The 22,071-nt window shown below is 41.6% G+C and overlaps 1 protein-coding gene and 1 long non-coding RNA gene across 3 annotated transcripts in view; one reads left to right on the top strand and one right to left on the bottom strand.

Annotated features, from left to right (window-relative positions):
• Positions 1-12,799, bottom strand: part of PTPN3 (protein tyrosine phosphatase non-receptor type 3) — a 165,033-nt gene extending 152,234 nt beyond the window's left edge. For both annotated transcript variants that reach the window (XM_010393914.4, XM_010393913.4), the window contains exon 1: positions 12,619-12,799. In XM_010393914.4, the coding sequence (XP_010392216.2) occupies positions 12,619-12,745 (127 nt within the window). In that variant the 5' untranslated portion in view covers positions 12,746-12,799. The remainder of the gene's footprint in view (positions 1-12,618) is intronic.
• Positions 3,033-19,197, top strand: LOC109143855. Its single transcript, XR_002044231.2, has 3 exons — positions 3,033-3,605; positions 14,302-14,397; positions 17,178-19,197. It is a non-coding gene; the product is annotated as an uncharacterized LOC109143855 (long non-coding RNA).
• Positions 19,198-22,071: the final 2,874 nt, after the last annotated feature.

Below are 22,071 nucleotides of genomic sequence, written 5' to 3' on the forward strand. Positions count from 1 at the left end.
TAAGCTGGTGTAAGAAGGGAAGAAGCCAGTGTATCAAATCCAATTTGATAACTGTCTTTTTTTCAAGCACACAGGACTTGCCAAGTAGATGCACTCTGCTGTCAGTCTTTAGCTTGCTTTCTCTTCCTTATCACTCTGTTAGGGATCAAAACTTATGTTTTGTTAACACCTGCACCCCAGTTCAGGAAAGAACTGTGGCTATGGGGGCAGCAGGAAGAATTTGCAAGAGTTTTTTTAAAGTGCTGACATGCTCTCAGCAGATATAGGGGTGTACCTCATTCAAACAATGTCTCATGGATCTGTTTTCGTCCCGTGGCTAAGCAAGATTTAATCTGCTAGAAGGTTTGGTGGACATGTTTAAAAAATATGTGGTATGAAAATACCAAATTTTGAGTCTGAGATTAAAATGCAGCCTTGCCTTTCCACTGACAGCATGAGGTGCATGCTGTTTGCTTGCTCATCACAGTAACCAGCCTGGTGCAGCTTTCCAGGTTTTCAATATTAGATTATCTGAGGATATAAAATCAAGTTGGCAGAATGAGTCAGGTGATAGATTATTGCCTAGTAAAAAAAAAAGGAATGTCATTATATTTGCCTACAAAGAACCACATGTATCTATGAGGTTGTAAAGATAATAAGCATGAACTCAATCATTGCTAATATGCTCTGCTTCATGTCTCAGATATTTCTTTTATACAATTTTTTGCTAATATCCTAGAGTTGACAAAATACTTCAGAGAAATTAAACTGATGAATACTGTTTCACTGGTCTCATTAAAATTCAGGCAATACCACAATAGAAATAAAAGTTATTGTTAAGAAAACAAACAGTTCCAGCTTAGTGGTATCAAATGCAATTAAGAAAGTGGCATATTAACTCCAATGTTAATAGGAGTACAGTTCAGATTGCTAAAATGCTTTTTTTCTATTTTGGACACCACACCTTATTCTCTCTTTTTGTAGAGCTGAAAAATAGTATTTCACTTTACACATGAATGTTATATATTCCCAGCTAGATCTGAGATAGATGATGGCTGTCTGGCAGTTGCTGCTGCTGCTAAGCCTTTACACAGCAGAAAAAACCCCAGCAGCAAAGCAAATGACAGGGGAATTCAATTAATAGTCCATTTGGAAGCTGGAAACAGTTGTCTACTCTGCCACTGGGAGCCTGTACATTCTCCCAGTCTTTTTCCTGACATGCCTGTGGTATACCACCTTGCCAGCTCTCCACAAGTTTTCCCTCAGGTCCAGTCTGGCCAAGAGAACAGATATGGTGGCCTCACTTTGCTCCAAAGGAGCGCTTCTCTGCCTGCTGTCCTGTGGGACAGGTGAGCTCAAGCTACAGACAGTCATTCAAGAAGACACTTCAGGAGAAACTTGCTCATCTTTCTCCTGCATTGGCCAGGGCACTTTAGGTATAAATACCATAATAGCAGTGAGGTTCTTTAGGGAGAGTTGGAGGGAATCACACCATCAAGGAGGTCTGAGTAAAACTGCTGGACAGATGAAAAGTGTTACCTGAGCTTCACCAGGTAACAAAGACCGTATTTCCACACAGCCTTCATCTGAGTCCACAGGCAGTGGGAAGGCCTGGCACACTTCCCCACCAGGAGGACTTTGGAGGTAAAAAACATCTGTGGAAGGCTGACCCTACTGGAAACCAAGTGCTCATTAAAGCCAATATGAGTCCCTCCCACAGGATGTAGTCCTTCAGGCTGCTCCAGTGTGGGTCCCCTACGGGTCACAAGTCCTGACAGCAAACCTGCTCCCATGTAGACTCCTCTCTCCATGGGGCCACAGATCCTGCCAGGACCCTGCTCCAACCTGGTCTTCCTATGGGGTCCTTCAGGTACATCCAGCTACTCTGGTGTGGGGTCCTCCATGTGCTTCAGGTGGATCTGTGCTCCTCCATGGGCTGCAGAGGCACAACTGCCTCACCATGGTCTGAACTACGGGCTGCAGGGGAACCACTGCTCCAGGGCCTGGAGTACCTCCTGCTCCTCTTTCTCCACGGACTTTGGGTCTTCAGGACTATTCTTCTCACATATTCTCACTCCTCTCTCTGGCTGCAGTTGCTTTCGCGCAGTAAGTTTTCCCCCTTCTTAAATATGTTATCCCAGAAGTCCTGCCACTGTTGCTGATGGGCTCAGCCTTGGCCAGCAGCAGGTCCGTTTTGGAGCCATCTGGCACTGACTCCATCAAACACGGGGGAAGCAACTTCTCACAGAATCCCTGCCTGTGGCCCTGTTTCCAGCTACCAAAACCTCACCATGCAAACCCAATACAGCATTCCACCCTTCTGGCCTCCCCAGGAGAAGGGCAGATATCTACACAGCTGGCTCATCCAAGGTCTTCTCCTCTCATAGTCAGGAGCAGAGCCCTCTCTGATCATCAGTGAGGGGAAGCTGGTATTGCAAAGGAGGAAAAAGCTAATGTGGAAGCAGCAAGGAAAAGCTGCACACTCTGATACTGAGGTGTGGATGGAAGACAGCTTGCCTGAGCCCTCTTTCAACATACAAACAAATGCCTCAGGCAAAATCCAAAATGGCAGAGCAGAACCCCAGTTTCCATAGGTTTTTCTGTCACAGAAGCCATGACTACTAGCTATTAAACAGACTTAATGGTCAATAGCTTCCTGTCACCTCAGATAGTCACAAAACGAGAGGGATGCAGGTGCTGCCAGCCCGTCCTGTGTCATGACCATGGTGGCTGTCACTCTGCACACCTGGGGAATGCTGCTGCTCCAGAGAAGCAGAGATCCCTCACTACTCCTGAGGGTGATCTCCATGGTTAGGGCAGCACCTTCCTACAGCAACATGCTTTTTTCTTCCCCCTGGATAATTTCACTTTAGTGAAGCCTAGCAAAACTGCCCAGTATTGCTTTCTCTGAGCATGAACTGCTTGTAGGATGGTTGGCTAGCTCCTTCTTACAGCACTGTGCTGGGAGGAAAAGCCATGCCCTTTTTAATTTAATGAGTAAAATAAAATTGAATGAAAATGAAAAATATTCTTAATGAAAGGTGGTTGTTCTCTTTTTTTTCAATAAAGAAGAAAAATGCAATTAAGAATAGTGTCCCAAATAGTTCTGATAAACTTCAAAACTTCCACTCAAAGAAAAGGAGTTATTGGAAAACATTTCTGAGGCCAGAGAGAATTCTGTATTTATTAACAGGCAAAGTTCAAAAGATTAATCATGCAGAGTCTTTGATATTTCATCTTGCAAAAGAATAATCCTGATAAGAAAAATGTTTTGGCAAGAGCACCCTCACTGTTGAACACATGATGGTTACTCTGGAAGAGGCAACAAGATCTAACTTGTTGAAATGGCACTGCAAAGGCAGAAGAAAAGCAGGTTTTACTGAACACTGGTTCTAGACACTTCTTGGACTACCTCTGACACAGCACCAGTGGGAGGAATGAAAATAGAAAAGCCATCTTGTTTCTGCCATTTATTTTTCCTCTTTTTCATTCCTGCTGGTTTTAACATTGGAAAAGGAATCTCTAGGGGGATCATAAGGCCATTTGTCTCTGAATAATGAGAACAACAGGCAGCACCGTGAAAAGCCACACTGGGGGAAAAGAAATCCAAACCACAAGCCATCAAGGTGAGTTAGTATTTCCGCCCCTGGTTTTGCAAGGGATTAACTATTAATAAAGATTTAACTAATCTCTGCTTTGCCTGCGTGACTGAAATATTAATAATGGCCATACACCCTGTCAATCTGTTGTATTTCCTCCATGGCAAGTCTGCAATAGCGAATACAGCTCCAGGCTGTTTCTATGTTACTGAAACTCACATCGTTGTGCTTTTCTGACCCTTTTTCTCCATCATCACTAAAAGAAAAAGGAAAAAGTGTTTTTTTCCACTCAGACTCTGCTGTCACTCTGCCTGCCCACCATATACTATTTGCCTCCTTATTATCTCAGCCACAACAGTAAAAGTACAGAATGAAACTCCGAGAAAAAGCCTGGCACTATCTTAGAATGCCTGATGTCACAAGAATTACCTAACTAGCCAGCTTCCCTTTTCAGTCAGATTTTGATATGATAGCATGGCTGGAAATCTTTAAAGTGTTTTTAGTTCTGACTTCTGCATCTGTCTCGTTTACATATTTTTGTCATCTCTAGAAGCTTTGAGTTTTATTTGCTTCACTTTGACTTCACCAATATTCTTGTTCATGGTTTAGGTTGTATGAATGTCTGAGGTTTCTAGAACAGACTAAACCTTGGTTTTCAGGACAACCCACAACTTCTAGTGCTACATTAAAAGCCTTTCAGGCGCAACCCATAAAACACGCATCAGTATGGAAAAGTTTATTGATAGCCTTTTTTTCTCTCCTGGTTAGGAGGTACCTCAAATTTCAGGACAACCTAATTTCTAGCCTAATAAAGGTTCCTAGTGCTATTAGGTCTAGCCCAGCTTCTTCCCTGTGTCTCCTCAGTGTGGGAAGCAGGGCAGGAAAGGTGGGCATCCATGACCTTCCTAACAACACCAAAGGAGCTGCGGGGACTTCAGTCACAGGTGCCTTGGAAACAGGCCAGCTACCGTATGTGGAAGCCAAGTGAAATGCATGTGGCAGTCTCGGTATTTTGAGCTCATAATACGACACCAAATTAGAAAAAGAAAATAAACTACATCAGGTTTGACCTTTTCCAGTTCTGGACAAAACTTATTATCAAGGACGATTTTGGCTTTCATCTCTTTTCCATTAATATGTGCCTCCCTAGCAAATATTTTATGAATCCCATTGGTTTCTGTGCAGTAAAAACAAATGTTAAAAGAAACGAATCCAAAGGAAACGGTTTGGCTTTTGGAGTGTTGGGCCTTTTGGTTACATTTTTTTCCTTTGTCTTTTTTTTTTTTTTTTGATCTCTACTTTATTCTTTTGTCCAGAAATTACAAAATTGGTTCCTGACTTGGAATACAATTGTTTATGACTATAAATCAGTTGACTTCACTGCTGCAGTGCCATCCAAAATGACTTTGTAATCTGGAAAAAAATAATTGTTCTGAGGAGAAAGGGAGCAGTGGACATTTCCCAGGCTTTTTTGACCTTCTGAGCAAGAACTGGAGCTTGCCTAGTGGTTTAGATGCTAATCTATCTACCCAGTGTGTGGGTGTGCTCTGAGTCACAGCCAACATGTGCACTCACTTCTAAAACAGGGCTTCCTAAATATTTTTGTAAGGGTAGCTTTTGTTTAACTTTCATTTGGCAGAGTCCCACATTGGGAATGGTTAAAAGCTCAGGAAGGACCATATGTTGCATGTAGAGCTGCTAAGAACAACTTTGAAAATTTTCAAATCTTTTTCTCCCAAACTGAAGAAGAAAAACCTCACCCTTCCCCTTAACATGATTCAAGATACTGCTTTTTTCTCACCCACTTGCCAGAAAACCACATCTGTCAGACTTCAAGTGTGCAACAACTGTCTGTCCACAGTGAAAATAAATGTCTTTTTGTCTGGGTTTTTTTTGTTGTTGTTGGGGTTTTTTTGTTTGTTTTGTTGTTTAGGTTTTTTAAGTGTTTTGTTGGTTTTTTTGTGTATTTGTTGTATTTGCTTTTTTTTAACCCATGCCCAGTTACCAAAACTCAAGGGGCATTCTGCTGAGGATGTTCCAGGCAACTGTAACCATGTAAGTCTGAGCAAACAGGATACAGTGGCCATATACAGGCAGTGGGTACCTAGAGGTTTCTGCGAGGAGAAGTATTTTTTTGATATTGTTCCCCCTATTACATAACTGGGAACGGGGATAATGAACATGTTTCAGTCAAAGCATCACAGGTGTTACAAATTGCTTTCTCTCTTGGAGGCCCTGTTATTAACCCAGTTACTGCTGGTAATAATAGCTGCTGCTCTGCAAATAAGCCTGAAAAATGCACTGGGGCCAGATTCAATAAAGGGCTTAGGTGACTCAGTGTTAAGTTGATGTAATACCTCGTATTTAAGATCTCAGGCCTTTGAGCAGAGTCTGAATCCTGAGCAATAGATCCATAAAGTGCACAAAGAGTGTTAGGAGCTTGCAATAACAACCCCAAGCAGCTTAGCATGTACCTGCTTAGACGTAGCCAATAAAACTGGCTGGGTGGAGAGAGAAACCTTAAAACCCACCTGTCAGACCTGCAAGGAGATACTTGCATTTTGTTGGGATCTGCAAACTGGATCCCTTCCAAAATATAACTTTTTGGGCTTTTCCCCACTCTTTATTTATTTTCCTTTTTCTTTTTTTCTCCTTCCCTTCCAAGAACTGTGCAGGACTTATGCTTTTTAACGTTCCCTCTTTGCCACAGCTGCCACACAATCATAGAAGACCCTGCTGCTAAAGCAGTGACCTGGGAATTGGATGTCCTAAGTTTGGTTCTCTGCTTTGGCTGCACAGTGTGCGTGGGAAGGGGGCTTCATTTCCTGCCCACCCTCCTCCCCCCGAGCTGATGCCATTAGCAGCTCTAAAGTAGGTCAGTGTGAGTGGGCTGGAGGGATGTGCTCCTCATCCTCCATCTGCAACTGTGCAGGAAACATTTCAAGATACACTAGTGCATAAAGAGAAAGAGCATATTAGGCAACCAAGTCATGTCTCCTCATGCTCAGAACACGCACCTGGCATGAGGGCATCCAGGTTTCTGGCCCTTGTCTCTCCCCAGTTTTCTGTGTTTTAACCACTGGTGGTAGAATGGGAATGACAAGAAAAAGAAGTCCCAGCAGGGAAACTAAAACTCAGGCCTGTCCAGCTCTGTGTGGAGTGAGTAACCAGCACCAGGCAGGTGGTGTGGTTGAAGTGGGACTGCCTGCTGCCAGAGTAGCTTGGCATGGCTTTCTCTCAAGAGACTGGAGAGATTTGAACATTTCCTATTCAAATAGGGAATGAAAATCTCCAAGTCTTCTAAAGTAAATACTCAGTCTGCTCTGTAGTGCTCGGGCAGAGGAGAGGAATTTTGATTTTGGCAGCAAAAAAGCAAAAGTTGCTGCACATAATAAGGTGAGAAATACCTCCCTGAAAGCTGAGTATGCTTAGAGTACACTTGTGGGACCAGTTTTCCCTATAAAAGTCTTAGTTAGGGATATGTACAAAGTGACCCTTGAATTACTCGCTCAATTCCACTAAGATTGGGACATCTCAGCATATGTACAGCTTCAAGATCTTGGTAAACTGAAGAGCAAATAAGTTTTTGAACTTAATCACCACCGGATTTATTGGGATTTTAGTCTTAAATGCCTCAGCTGGGCCAAGTCCCAGGTCAGGAAAATACCATCAAAATGCATCTGACACCTCTCTCTTTTTAAATGAGCAGCACGGGACAGAGTCTCCTGCAGACTGCAGTGCTCCAAACTCCATGCCTCAGGAAGGAAACACCATGTGAAATTTTGTCCTCAGTTACCTCATTACAACTTTGACAGCATAATAGGGCCAAAAATATGATAGCAGGATTGGTTTCAAGGGTTTCTTGTTTTGTTTTGGTTTTGTGTTTTGATTTTTTGTTCTGTTGTTTGGTTTTGGAGTTTTTTTGTTTGGTTGGTTCTTTGGGTTTGGGGTTTTTTTGTTGTTGCTTTGGGGTTTTGTTTGTTTTTTGTTTTATTTTTCATAGGCAAGGATATGCTATGGTATGGTGAGAAATACGAGTAGACCCCTCACTACCAACAGCTCTATGTGGCCAATGCAGTAGAAATTCTACCCCTTAGGAATCCAGTACAGCAGAAATCTCACAAATGTGATTGAAGAAAAAAATCTCAAGAGTCAGAAACCTTCCCAGACCCAGGACTGCAGTGGGCCGTAGATGTGTGCACAATGCCTTTGAGATGTGACCTGTATGCTGAGTGATATTGCAGATGTATTCTGAGTCCATTTTAAACGTGCTTCTGCTGTTTTCTCCCTGAACATTGCTTCCCTTTCTTGCAAAGTTAGCCTAGGCCAGCCGCCCACTGGCCCTCAGAGCCCATCTTCCTGCGCGGGGAACTGAACGCCTGCAGCTGCTGGTAGCGTTCCCACCCGCGTTACCACAGCAGCACAAACAGCAACACATTAAACACAAGGACGCTGTGCGGGCAAAGGCCCTGCATCCTCGGGGTTCTTGAGCAGCCTTTATGCAGCTGCCAGGCCCCTGGAGGAGCCTGCAGAGTCCATGTGTTTGCTCCATCTCCTTTTCCAGCTAAGCCTGGCATTTTTATGGGACAACTAAGGTAACCTGTGCAAAATGAGTGGTCAGCACTGGTTACAGCAACTTTATGTGGAGAAGCTTTTTAGCGCCCAGTCTACTCAGAAGGAACATAAACTGTTTCCCCAAATATACTTCTCTGTAACCTTTGACAGGTGCATTTGTCCTTCCTATATGCCTGCCGGGGCTCCACCCTTGCATAAGCCCTTCCTCCAAAGATAAGTCAACACAGAGCAATTCACATGGAAGTATCTTTCAATGTGGCTCTGAGTGGAGAAGCATGTGACTAGCATGTGTATTACTTTTGTCTCGTTTTCAGTTTATTTTTTCTTCCTTTGGACATTTCTGATCTTCAGAGAAAGTCTGGAGTGATACAGACTTCATTTCCTATTAGCTGACTACAGCTATAGGTTGCATTGACATACACTGATGTGTTAATTTGGCAAGATATCAAAAAATAAGAGCCAAAAAAGCTGACAGGCAGCACAGTTCCCTGGAAAACAAATTTCCTGAAATAAATCTTTTGTTTTGACAGTATGACAGCTCTGTTCAAGAACTGTATCTGTCTTGGAACAGTATATTTTGATTTTTCCAAGACATGCAATTTAATTGTGTGTGACATTTTGATTTAAGATGTGCATTTACTGGAACTTACAGAGAGTGTGCTGGATGGATTAGAAATTAATTCCCCTTTAGGTTTTAAAAAGGTAGCTGTTCATCAGGAGATAACTAGGGCTGTTTTTCTTGTGATCCACCTGAGACCAGTTCTTAGTTTGACGTGATTTAATGTGTTAATCCACAATCCAAACAAGACAAAGGAAAAGAAGTCTTTACTGGCAAATTTGAGAAGTGATTATAAAAGTGATGTTGTTAATAGGGAATCACCCTGCTTTGAGGATGATCATTCATTTAGAAGTCTAAGTCTAAAAGAATGCATTCTGACATGAGCAAACAAAACCTTTAGATTTGAAAATTTAAAAAAATGAAAATAAAATGAGACTGAGAATGAGCAAATGTCTGGGAAAATTGTTTCAGATAAAGACTTTTTAAATACTCCTCCTAGGCAACCACCACATTTTTGTCTTCTCAAGACAGAGAGAACAGAAATCTCCCACATCTTCTTATCAGCACACACATAATACCACAGTGCTGTTCTTAGACAGCAAGAATGAAATATATTAATTTTACAATGTTTTTTCAAATCTGAAATCTAAGTAAGCCACCCTGAATTTGTGTTTGACATTTCATAGCTGAGAAACAGTCATCAAAAACAAGGAAACAAACAAAAAAATCCAACCCTCGCCCCAAACACAAATAATTTTTGGTTGAAATACCTTTTTTGGTTTTAACACAAAGGTGATTTGCTTTCGGAATAATTGAAAAAAAATAAGTAGCTATTAACTGTGTGACAGAAGATTAAAGTACAAGCACAAAAGCATTAGGGGTTTTTTTGAGGGTTTTTTGTTTGTTTGTTGGTGAGTTTTTATTTCTTTTGGTTTGGTTTTTTCGGTTGTTTGGTTTTTTGGGGGTTTTTTAATAAAAGTTTAGACCACTGTATTTTCGTCATATGCTCTTCTAGAGTTAAAAAAAAAAAAAATCTATATTTGGGCTCTGGAAATGTACAAGTATTACCTAAAGAAGAAGCCTAACATAAGATATTCAAAATACATCAAAAAATATGAAACCATTATTAAAATAACTAATAACTCAAAGGGAGAAGTGCAAAAAGATAGTTTCTGTTATTTTCCTTGAAAATTTACATCTGCAAGCAGATATTTGGGAATACCTAGGACTATGCCACATAGTTTAGAAGTCTGTTTATTGCTTTCTAGGAGGAACTACATATTTGATACACTTTTTGCTTTCTAAGAGGAGTAAAATCCATTGTAATGTCTAATTTACTATTTTTCCTTTGAAAGCTCCCTCTGCCAAGAGAATTTCTAATGGCTTCAGCAAAATTTGCTCCAAATACCTGGTGAAATAGGGCTACAGACCACCAAAAACCCCAGCTCATATTCACAAGGGAAGAGAAAGTATTTGCCTGTAGACTGAATAACCTGGCACTACAGCATGAGACCACCACGGTTCTATGAAAAACATGCCCCATAACTAACCACAGGCTAATTTTTCAGTGTTGTGACCATCCTGGTGTGTCTTGGAGGTCAAAAAAAAAAAAAAACCAAAAAAACAACAAAACCCAAACCACAAATATCTTAGTTTTTCCTCAAAAGACTTTTAGAGAGGCAAATGGCATTAAGCTGAAGGCACATGGAAATGAGTCGACACAGACAGCTAGACCTTTGGTTCAGGTGTAAAGTTTTGAGTTTCTTGTTGACTTCACACAGCAACAGGTAGCAAACCAACAGCTCCCAACAAGTAGGTGCAGGCTTCCAAAGATGTACCGTGCTCATTTTGCTTAGCAGAAAAAATTTCTTGAAAGATTTAGGTATTTATTTATAAGCAAAAATCTACAGCAGGTTGGCCTCTTGGAACAATCCAAGAAACCCCTTCATTTTGAGCTGAAAAGCATCACCCACTGAGGCATAATTTGACTCTTCACAGCTAGAATGGACCCATTCAGCGCTCTGTTGGTCTTTTTAACATGTCAGATACACAGCCTACCTGCTCTGGGCAAAAGCTTAATACTGTAAGTGCAGTGAGGCTGGTCCTCCACATAGTCCTTTGTTAAGCCCATGGGGTAACTCAATTGGCTTCAGGGGGGTCACTGCTGATTCATGCCACCAGAAGGTGCAATTAGTGGACCCAGCTCATCCATCCTGAGGCATTACATGGCTTCCTTACTCCTATGGATTTAGTTCCTTTGGGCTTGATTTGAATTCTCTATGCAACTTTTTCAATCCCTATAGTGCCTCATGTCACATTCCCGTGACTTTGACAGCCAAACTGAGACTGAGAAATCTCTCTCTCACACACACGCAAATACAATGACACACAGTAAGAAATTGAATTTCATATACAAAACTGAGCCATTTGAGAGGTCCAGTGACCTTTTATGTCTCCCATTAAATTGGATGATTTTAACCCCCAAAGATTCCCATTTTCTGTTTAACATTAAAGCGAACAACAGAAAGAAAAAAACCCTATCACTTATATTGCTGAGGTTACAGCAAAGCTAAAAATAAAGTATTGTCATCCTGCTTTTTAAAAACCTTTAATAGGACACTATGCAGCAGAAAGGAAAGTAGGGTTTGGTTGGGTTTTTTCAATAGCACAGATATTTTAACTCCAGGTTTCATTTAAGCTCTGTTGCAGTCTGTTGGTTATGAGCTTCTAAGTCAGCTCAACAGGACACTGTGGTAAGGATGATTTTTATCTCTCTTGCCTTTTGCATATACAAAGTAGGGAGTGGAAAACAAGACAAAACTGAAAACATCTCTCCACAGGTAAACTGCATCTTTGCTGACATCCCAATAACGAACACAAAGCCCTGTACAAAGTGATATTTTTACACACAGAACAAAGACAATCCTTCAATCTGGAGTAAGTTTCAAATAACCTCCTCATGAATTTGCCAAAGCAAGCTAGGCCATTCAAAAAGCAGTATTTCTTGAGTTGAAAGGGAGAAGGAGTTTTTTTTGCAATGAATTTTGTTCTGGCAGTGCACTGAAGTGGCTTCAGGACATACCAGTTCCATTTCTACATTTGCTTAATATTTTGTTCAGACATGTCCAGTCCAGACTTAGTTACCCGACTTCATTGTAGTCAGCTACATTTCTACCTTTCTGTCTTACTTGTCTTTGGCATGCTGGAAATCTGGCTTGGTTTTTCACTAGTCTTTTGAAACATTCCCAGGCATTTTAAAAAACAGTGTGTACAGACTTTATTTGGTTTGTTACCTGTATTATATTTTCTGGTAATAAAAACAAAATTTCTGGCTGGCAAAGAAGTTCTGTGACAGTGTGGTATCAGGAAGGAGGGATGGATTTGGGTATATTCCCACTGTACCCTAATCTCAGCTGACTTTTGGATAAAATATCAAGAAAGCGTGCTGGTGTCTTAGGAAAAAGAGGCATTGCATTGTTAAAAAAACCTAAACCATTAGTTTTAACCACACCATGTCTTTCTTGAAAATGCTTTCTTTGCGCTCCAGTTTGCTCCTTAAGTTACTAAATCAAAGCTCGTTGTTCACATTCCCACCACACAAGGAGCTCCACGCCACAGCACTTTGCAAATACAAGCAGAAAGTCAAAGATTAAAGAAAGTTTCTTCAAGAAGCTTTTATATTCGAGTTGTGCATACCAGCATCCTTTCTTTTGCTTGCAAGCACACTAATCGTATTTCAATTGCATGCCTACAACATAAAGTTAATAGCTTCCTTATTTCCTTATTTTAGCATTTCCCCTCTACTCCCTCAGTCTTTTCAATTATACAACCTAGATAATTCCTTTAATTTCCTTCCTCCAGTGTCCTGTTTTCATTTCTTACACAAAATCATATTTGGTCACTTACACTTTTCTTGAGGATAAGCACACGGCAGCAGCATCTCTTGCTCCACCATGGTGCTGTCTGTTGCAGAGGTCAGTGGTCCTTGGAATAGCGCTTTAAGAAAATATTTTGGAAAGCTAAGCTCACTCATGCAGGCTTCTGATCTTCTCCAGTCCTCTTGGCTTCTGTGTGCTGTCACATGTTATCCTCCCTCCTGAGAAACCTGTGAAACGAGTCTGGCAACACACAACTTGTGTGTCAGAAGAGTTTTAATTGATTCATTGCAACAGATACCCACCCTCATTAAAAAAAAGCTGTTGAAAGGAGTAGTCTCTTAGCGCCTCATTTGAAATTACAGAACCTGCCCAATGTCACAGCTGGTGCACTTTAAAGGGAAACTACTTGCTGGGTTTGTGAATACACAGGAAATAATTTCAAATCAATCTTAACGTGCCAAATAAACCACAAATAGCGGTAGAGTTCGGATGCTTCTGTGCTGTGGGAGAGCAGGAATCCTTCTGCTGTGCAACGAGGTGGTGAGGGCTGCCTCTGCATCTCTCCAAGGCACGATGTCCTGTGGGACAAAGCAGCTCCACATTGCTTTACAGAGGCCTCTGTCTCCATGATCAGCCATTCTGACCGCTACTGAAGGGGAAAAATCTTGTCGGCCTGATTTCTGAGGAATGCATCCTCAGGAAGGTGAGGTTATTAGTGCCTCAGTGCCTGCAGGGAGGATTCCTCCGTGCAGCAGCCATGGAGGTTGGTCTGCCTTTCAGCAGCCCCTGTCTATCCACCCAAGGTTCCGTGAGGAGATCCCAGCACTGCAAGCCCCTCTCAGCTCGGTTAAGTTACCATTTACTTGTTACCCCTGTGACCAAGAAGGATTGCAGGTGGACCCTGAGTCTGATCCTGTATCAGCTTCACACCAGGTTGCATCTTGTAGTACTCCCACAACAGTTCCCTACTGCTTTTACAAGCTGGTGATACCATCTCCAAGTGAGGCTGTGGTTAGCAAGGAAGCAAAAAGAGGAGACATGGGATTTATGCCTGAGTGTCTCTAATTTGTCCTGTCACCTTGGGCAAATTGCTTTACCTCTTGGTGTTTCTGTTTCCCCATCTATACCACATGCATAATTACAGTTCACTTTCTTTGGGAAATGCTTTGAAATCTCTTTACAAAAGGCAGCATGAAAGAGGAAGCTATCATTATTGTACACTTGTAAAATATTGGGATGTGGCAGACAATAAATACCAAGCATATGAGATTTTATGCATATAAACTGTTTTGTTTTAAAAAGAACTTGACCTTATTGTAATAATGATTTTAAAAAAGAGATACTCCTACAGAGTTTGGCAAAAGCTCAGATTCTGTTTTCACAGTGGAATGATGAGAGAAAAATCTAAATCAATTCTCACTTCTAGGAACACTATGCCCTCCTGGAAATAGCAAGTCCACCAGAGGTTCCTCAGTGGAAAATGATATAATATGGGAATTTCCTGCTTTTCTCTCACCTAGGTTAATAAAATCTCTCATTTTACAGCCTGTGAGTACTTACATTATACTCAATAGGTCTAAACCCTTGCCTTCATTTTCTTTCTCTCTGTTTGAAAACAAGCTCAACAAAGCTTACAAAGATCAGTTTTGTTTTGGTTTATTCATGTGCAGGTAAGATTGAACAGATTGATGCAAAGTTCTTTTTTCCACAGGTTGAATTCACTCATATGGGAGCCTTGTACTTCTTTTAATACTTCAGTGAACGAAATGAAGGAGGCACCCAGAGAAGTTGTGGATGCTCCGTCATTGTAAGTGTCCCAGGTCAGACTGGTCAGTACTTTAAGGAACCTGGTCTAGTGAAAAATTTGCCTGCCCACGGCAGAGGGCTTGGATTAGATGATCTTTAAAGGTCTCCTCCAGCCCAAACCATTTTGTGGTTCTGTGCATGTATTTATCCACTTCTGCAGTGTTGCTCATTGGGGAGCCTTCCTCAACGAGGAGAATTGTAAAGGGCACAACAGTGAACTAATTTTCCCCTGGAGTGTAGAGCAAATAATTTTTCACCTGCTCTACTTGGGAAGACATCAGCAGCTGGGCTGTGAGAAGAGCAGGAGGATCTGCCTTGGCTTTCCTGCCTCTGCTGCTGCTGCCATAATCCATGTACTTTCACTGTGAGGCTGAAGGCATCTCAAATGATGGCAACATTCTTGAGATGATACACTGAGGACTCATATAAGCTTGAAAAGTAAAACAAGCTTGCAAAATCTTTCAGGAATTATATTGTTTGTGTGGTCTGTGAAGAAGCGAAGTTACTGCTTTTTCCCTCTGCATCCTCTTTCTGTAGGACATTTCTCAATAGATACCTGTTTATCCACTGTCTTGCTTAGACTAATATCTTTAACATGGGTGATAGCACAGAGATTAAGCTGGGCAACACTGAACTGAAGGTAAGTGGATGTGGAGAAATAGCTTTTTGTGAGATGCCTCCTGATTGCACATTAATACTGACACATTCTGAAAGCTTACTTGAGTCTTGAAGCATAATTCTCTACATGACTTAACATGGCCAGCCAGCATTATTATAGACCAGGATAATAATGCATATAATAAATGCATAACCTACTTGCTTCTTACTCCGTAATCCACTAACTTCAGAGTCGTGTTCTAGGATGTCCTAAGGTTACTGCACTGACAATTTCTAGTATGGGGTGAATCACTTAGAGCTTCAAGCTCAGAAACTCTTGAAAGTGCGTTTGCAGAAGAGTGTGTATTCATTTGCATTGTCTGAATACATATAGTTGCAGTAGGTGACTTCTCAATAATCACATTCTCAAATGAAGCACATTATCAAACTTATATTGGGCATCAGATAAGCATAGTCCAATTTGAATTTCAATGGAAAGAACTGTTATAAAAAAAAGAAATGCTTTCTGCGGAGAGATAGTATAAAAATTACACAAGCAATACTTTAATTTTTTTTTCTCTCTGTGTAATTCTGCCTGTGAATGGAAGAGGTAAGGAATTAAAACTGTTCCCCAGTCTTTGGAACTAAACGGCAGTGTGTGAGTTGATTCCAACTTTTTACAGCACAGAAGTGAAAAGTAGCAATTGAAGCTGTGCTGTTTGTTTGAGGTAACACTCAGATAAGGGAATGCATTTGATTAAACATCAAATCCTAAAAATCTGTAAACCTAATAAGTTAAGTGAACTACTATTGTCAACTTCAGCCAAAACACCAGGAAGAGTCAAGTTTACATACAATAGCATTCTGTTGCAATCATGAAATTAAGAGTATGAAGAGGTATTGGCCATCTATGTCTTTGGACAGACTCCAAACACTCAAAGTGAAGCATACGTTTGTATGTCAGTTACTGCAAAGAGTGCTCAAATGACAAACATCCCATAATTGTGGTTCTCGATCTCCCAAGAAGCTCATATCTATAATTATAATCATTGTCTGGATAAAAAACAAAAACAAACAAACAGTGCAGGTTTACAGTAACTGGACAATTGATGCTTGTCTCCACTTCTGTCACTGAAGTGACAAAATAACCAAGTCATGCTCTCATCTGCTGCCTTATAATGCTACATTTGCCCTCACCTCAAGATCTTGCTGTAACCTACAATTATGTGTCATTAACCTTCCGTGGAACTGACCAAAGGTTGTTCAATTCAAGGCTGATTTGGGAATATGCCAAAAGTCTGAGGGTGGACCCTAACTGGCATTCAATGGAACAGGTTTAAGCAACTGTTTCTTTAAACAGCAAAGATTTTCCACCACAGGTAATAACTCTGTTAACCAGTGCTATGTGAAAATCAAGTCCTGAATACATTGGTGCAGAGAGGCATGTTATAGTGCCATCCAGACCATTTGGGTAGTCTCTGTCTTTCTGCTCTAACTGAAGAACCTTACATTGATTAATTCAGTAGAATAGTGTTTGTTTGAAAAAGGCTTTCGGGTATTGCTGCACAGGTTACAGGACTGGAGCAAGGAGAGGAAAGGGAGCCAGAGCTCTGTTTCAAAAAGATGAAGCTCACTTGGTGAGAAACTGTGCTGAAGCTGCTGCCTTGCCCTGGAAGCAGTGAGCCAAGAGGGTATGAAACGCAGGGATGCCAAGCACGGCATTAGGGGAACACACATCCACAGCAGCTGCGTGCAGGTGGGAGGCACAACACACCCTGGGCCCAGAGCCGCTGTGTGTAAAAGGAAGTGTTAGGAAGTGTTACCTTGTTCCACCTGTGTGTTCAGAGGAGAGGCTGTACTGAGTTCCAGACACCAGAGGTGTAGATCCCTGTGTGTGAGGTGGTCAGCCCAGGCTGTCTCTGCAGTCATGGAGAGAAGCAGGCACACTGAGGGCATAAGTTGTGTCAGCTGTTCCAGACACGTCCTTTAGGAGGAGGTGAGCCATGCCCTAGTTCCCTTTGTGCGCTGATTTGTTCTCTGTTGTCTGTAAAGGGGACTCCCCCACGACCAGTTCTGAGGTGAATTTCTACAATTACTAAGATGAAGTCTGCTTTCCAGATGCTGCACAAAACCAAATAGATTGCATTTGTTTTTCTAGCTGCACTTTTCTATTTATTTTCTCAGAGAAGGAGATGAAAAGTTTCCACTAAGCTGTGCCCTGCAGACTCCAGGATGGTGCTGGAACCATGAAAGCAAGAGGAACACAAAGCAATACACAGCAATGGCAGTGCTGAACATGTCACTGCCTAGGAGTAAAATTAGGGGACCTGCACAGACTACCTGAAATTTACCCTAAAACAAGATTGCCTGAACATGATACTAAACTGTTGAATTTTATTTTGTGAGGCTTTTTTTGGTTAGTTTGTTGGGTTTTTTTTCATTTAAATGAAACAGCAACTCAATATTTTGATTTCTCAAGATCACAAACCGAATGCCATCACAAACTTTTAGCCAAAATCTAATTCAAGCATCCACTGGCAGTGTAATTTCTGTGTGATATGTGTTTGCTGTCAGATACAAAGCAGATTTCTGAAGAGCAAAGAGTGGTAAGATAACTTGGTACACTGGTTACTTCATCTGGCGTAATTTCGAGGAATGCAACTTTAAATACCAGCCCATTCAACACTACTATCAAAGTTTTTCCTCCTAAACTTCCAGTTCCTGTAGATAAATGAGCAAATCCCTTCAGGCTGAAAGGACCATGAGAATGAAGTCAGCCTGCTAAGCTGCTGCAGAAACCTGAAGGGCTCCAGGGACAAAAGGTTGGGGGGAAGTGATGTGCTTTCCCACTCTCTGTGAGGGTGATGCAATGTGTTGTTATCCAGCACTACTTTTTTTTTTTTTCCTATCTTCAGCTCAAGGGATCAACAAACACACCTGAAAGCAGAAGGGATGTGTTTAAACACAGGACATGTGAACAGATTCAAACCTCAGACTTAAAACAGGCAAGCAAAAAGACTGCATAAGGGAAAAAGGAGGCAGTTGTAGTAATTGCAAGGGCAAAACCATGCAGAATAATGAATCCAGCAATAAATTGCTGCCAGCACACACAGATTTCCAGTTAAGTCTGTGGGCTGTTCCACTGCCAAGTCCTGCCTGTTGAGGGGGGCACAATCAGGTAGAACATTTTTTTAAGGATTAAGTTCTCTTTCCAACTTGTCTTCTCTCCATATTTGGTTATGCTGTGGTGTGAGTGTTTTCCTGCCTGGCTGGTGAGCCAAGAGGGCTGATGCCTGTGTTTGCTTCTGCTGTACACTCCCACTTGCAGCAGTTCCCCTCACAGCCCCACTGACTGGCTTCATCACTCGAAGATTTGAATTGCTCAGGTCTGTAGCTGTTTGTTTTGCCAGTAGTGACTCATGCTGCTCCAGTATGGATGAAATAAAGTCAGATGGAAACTCTGAAAGCTCCATGTTAAAGTCAAAATGTCATACTCTGGAGGTAAAGATTATTCTTGCTGAAAAAAGGAGGAAGAATCAGCCCTGGAACTCTTTATAATGACAAATAAGGGCAATACATAATAAGTTCTCTTTTAATGCTCCTACATTAAACAGAAAAGGAAGGACTTTATTTGTTGTTTCCATTCAAAATGTTTTGGTAGAGAGCAAGGTGTCCGCCACTGGTTGTGCTGGGACCCTTTTCCACAGTTGATCTCTGTGGATCACCCTAAAACAAAGGAGTCAAGAAGCCCAATTAATGTAGCTCAGAAAGGGAGGATACCTGGAGAAAAGAAGGCATAGATAGATCCCTTGGTTGTGAAACCCTCAGTTAGGTGCCCCCCTCAGAGCCCATTTGCAGCTGCTCCCATCTCTTGGAGCATCTGAATGTACTTCTGGGACTAGAAGCCTCCTTGAGCAGTATGGGGTTAGGAAAAAGCAAAGCTGGCTAAACCCCCTGTTGGGCACATGCTCCTGCTTATAATTTTAAATGATTGTCTGGAATTTAATCTATTTTTCAACTACAATTAGCATGAACTGGCACTTCCTCACCATTAGTGCTGAAACTTATTTTTGTCATGAACGAAAAACCAGAGAGGTATAATAACAAGAGGAAGAGGATAGTCTTGCCTATTAGTCAGTGCATGTAGCCAGGTTCTTTTAGAAAACAGTAATTAAGCATAAATAGATTAGATCATAGAATCACAGAATATCCTGAGTTGGAAGGGACCACAAGGATGATTGAAGTCCAACTCCTGCCCCTGCACAGGACACCCCAAGAGCCACACCATGTCCCTGAGAGCATTGTCCAAGCTCTTCTTGAACTCTGTCAGCCTTGGTGCTGTGACCACTGCCCTGGGGAGCCTGTACCAGTGCCCAGCCACACTATGGGTGAAGAACCTTCTTCCTGATATCCAGCCTAAACCTCCCCTGACACAGCTTCAGGCCATTCCCTCGGGTCCTGTCACTGGTCAGCACAGAGAAGAGATCAGTGCCTGCCCCTCCTGTTCACCTCACAAGGAAGTTGCAACTGCAATGAGGTCTCCCCCCAGCCTCCTCTTCTCCAGGCTGAACAGACCAAGTGACCTCAGCCATTCCTCATTCAGCTTCTCCTCAAGGTCCTTCACCATCTTCACGGCCCTCCTTTGGATGCTCTCTAATAGTTTAATGTCTTTCTTATATTGTGGCACCCAAAACTGCACACAATGTTCAAGGTGAGGCTGCCCCAGTGCAGAGCAGAGCGGGACAATCCCCTCCCTTGCCCAGCTGCTGATGCTGTGCCTGATGCCCCCCCGGACACACTTGGCCCTCCTGGCTGCCAGGGCACTGCTGACTCATGGTCAACTTTCCACTGACCAGGACTCCCAGGTCCCTTTCCATGGCACTGCTTTCCAGCATCTTGTTTCCCAGTTTGTATGTCTGCTTGTGCCATTCTGGGTGCAGAATCCAGCACCTGTCTTTGTTAAACTACACGCAGTTGGTAGATAATTCCAATCTTTGCTGGAAATGATAGGCAGGAACTAGAGGACACACTGAGAGTATTAAATGTACAGGAGATTCCTAGTATGATTTTGTATGTCAACTGGAAGAAGGGGATTATTCCAAGGGGAGGGTAAAAATGCAACCACAAACATTCATTAAAAAAAATTTAAAAACTGATCATTTAGGGTGTAAGAGGTTGCTCAGAGTTAGCTGGAGGGTTTAATTACCCTGCATTTCTTGGATGAGTAAGCTTCTTGACTTCTTTTCAATGTGCTGACCAGAGGACATATGTAAGCTTCACTGTATTTAGTAAATACCTTAGGGTAGATGAATTCCAGGTGACATCCACATGGTTTCATGCAGCAAAACAGTGACATGTCATCGCCATCAAGTTATCATCACACAAATTGTCAACATGGCCATGTTATTCACTAGTGAGTGTGACACCTTAATGACATGGAGTGACATTTTGCTCCTTTTCCACGCCTATAAGTCTCAGAAGTGTGGCTCCTTCCTAACCTAGTTTTAAGTCCCATCGCTTCTTTTGTTTTGACACACAAGCATGACTCTTGCACACACACTACAGAGCAAGCAGTCCCTATTAACTATATCTCCAAATTTTATGAAGGCCTAACACAGAAGGAGCTGGACACCAAAGGATCCTGAATAGCAATAGGCCCTGCAGAGGTGGTCCAAATTTGGGCAATCTCTGATTAAAGCTTTAACCGTATTACATTATGCCATGTTCAACAGCTGAAGTGAATTTGAAGCTCCAAATGCATTAAGCTTTACGCTTAAGGAAGGAGCTAGAAATACTCCTGTACAATTCTCTCTGGGCTAGGGAGTCAGATGTGTCCATGCAGACCAGCAAAGAAAACGTCTCCCAGTCAGTCAGCAAGACAATGGGACATCCTCTATTTAACCATCTCAGTAAGAACTGTGCAAACTACGGGTGAGGATTGAAAGTCAGATAAGTGCTCAGCTAGAGATTTGTTATCCTTAGATGAAAGGAAGTGACATTTGGTACACATTAGCTTAGAGAACAACAGCAAGAAACTGTTGTTAACCTTGCACAGGACTGGTATTTCAAGAACACGAGTTTTAGAGGTTTGCTTGTTGAATTTAGTCAGTCTCCACTTATGCTCATTACATATAGATGGTGCTTCATCTCCACATAAGGCTCCAGATTTCTCACATTTATGTGTGATATGCTCCATACCTTAGCACTTTGAAGTCCTGTACCCATTGATGTCTTTGCAGCTATGCATAGACATACAATTTTAAGACTTCTTTTATATTTTCAAAAGCTCTCTGCACTAGGGGATCACATCTAGTTTATTATCCACTCGGCTACTAATTTCTTTGGTATCTGCGCTTTGCTTGCTGGAGATCAGGAGAGTCAACCAAAGATATAAATAAAAAACACAGTCTAGGCTTAAATTTATTTTCTTCATTCAGGTAGCAAGTTAAATATGTTGTACAGTAGATGAGGTTGTTGGACAAAGTAAACGTAAGTGTTTAAAAGAGAATATTTTAATGGTTGATCTGACATTAACTTCCAAAAGATGAAATACTTATTCACATAGCTATTCAATTTAACTTCACTAAAAAAATAGTTTCGATTCAGTTTCTTGCAATGATCATGCTGATTTTATGGTAACATCTGAAGGAAATAAGAAAAGTTAAAGCTGTTTCTTCCACTATGTAGACATACACTTCTATTATTATGCTTCAGCTTTCCAAAAAGATATGTGGCTTATAAAAGGACATCTGTGATAAAAAGCCAGCATATACCTCTCAGTATTTCTGCTGTTAACTGCCCTGACCTTATGAATCTGCAAGGATGCTATAACTAAAAATCTGAGTGTTCTTCATGTAGGCACACAATCCAGCATGGAGATTGAAAGCATTATCTAGAGGGTCTTATAACTTTTATAAAAATCTGTGTGAGCAGTAAATATTCACAGCTAATAGAATGCCCTTAGAGCAGAAGATGCTAATGTTTCCTGGGAAACAGATCAAATTTGTTTATTATCCACACAGATACCTCTCTGCCTATGAAGAAAGTGCCTCCAAAGGAAAGCACAAATATAACACTG

The sequence above is a fragment of the Corvus cornix genome, chromosome 2 (genome assembly GCF_000738735.6).
Source record: "Corvus cornix cornix isolate S_Up_H32 chromosome 2, ASM73873v5, whole genome shotgun sequence".
In the NCBI taxonomy this organism is placed as follows: Eukaryota; Metazoa; Chordata; class Aves; order Passeriformes; family Corvidae; genus Corvus; species Corvus cornix.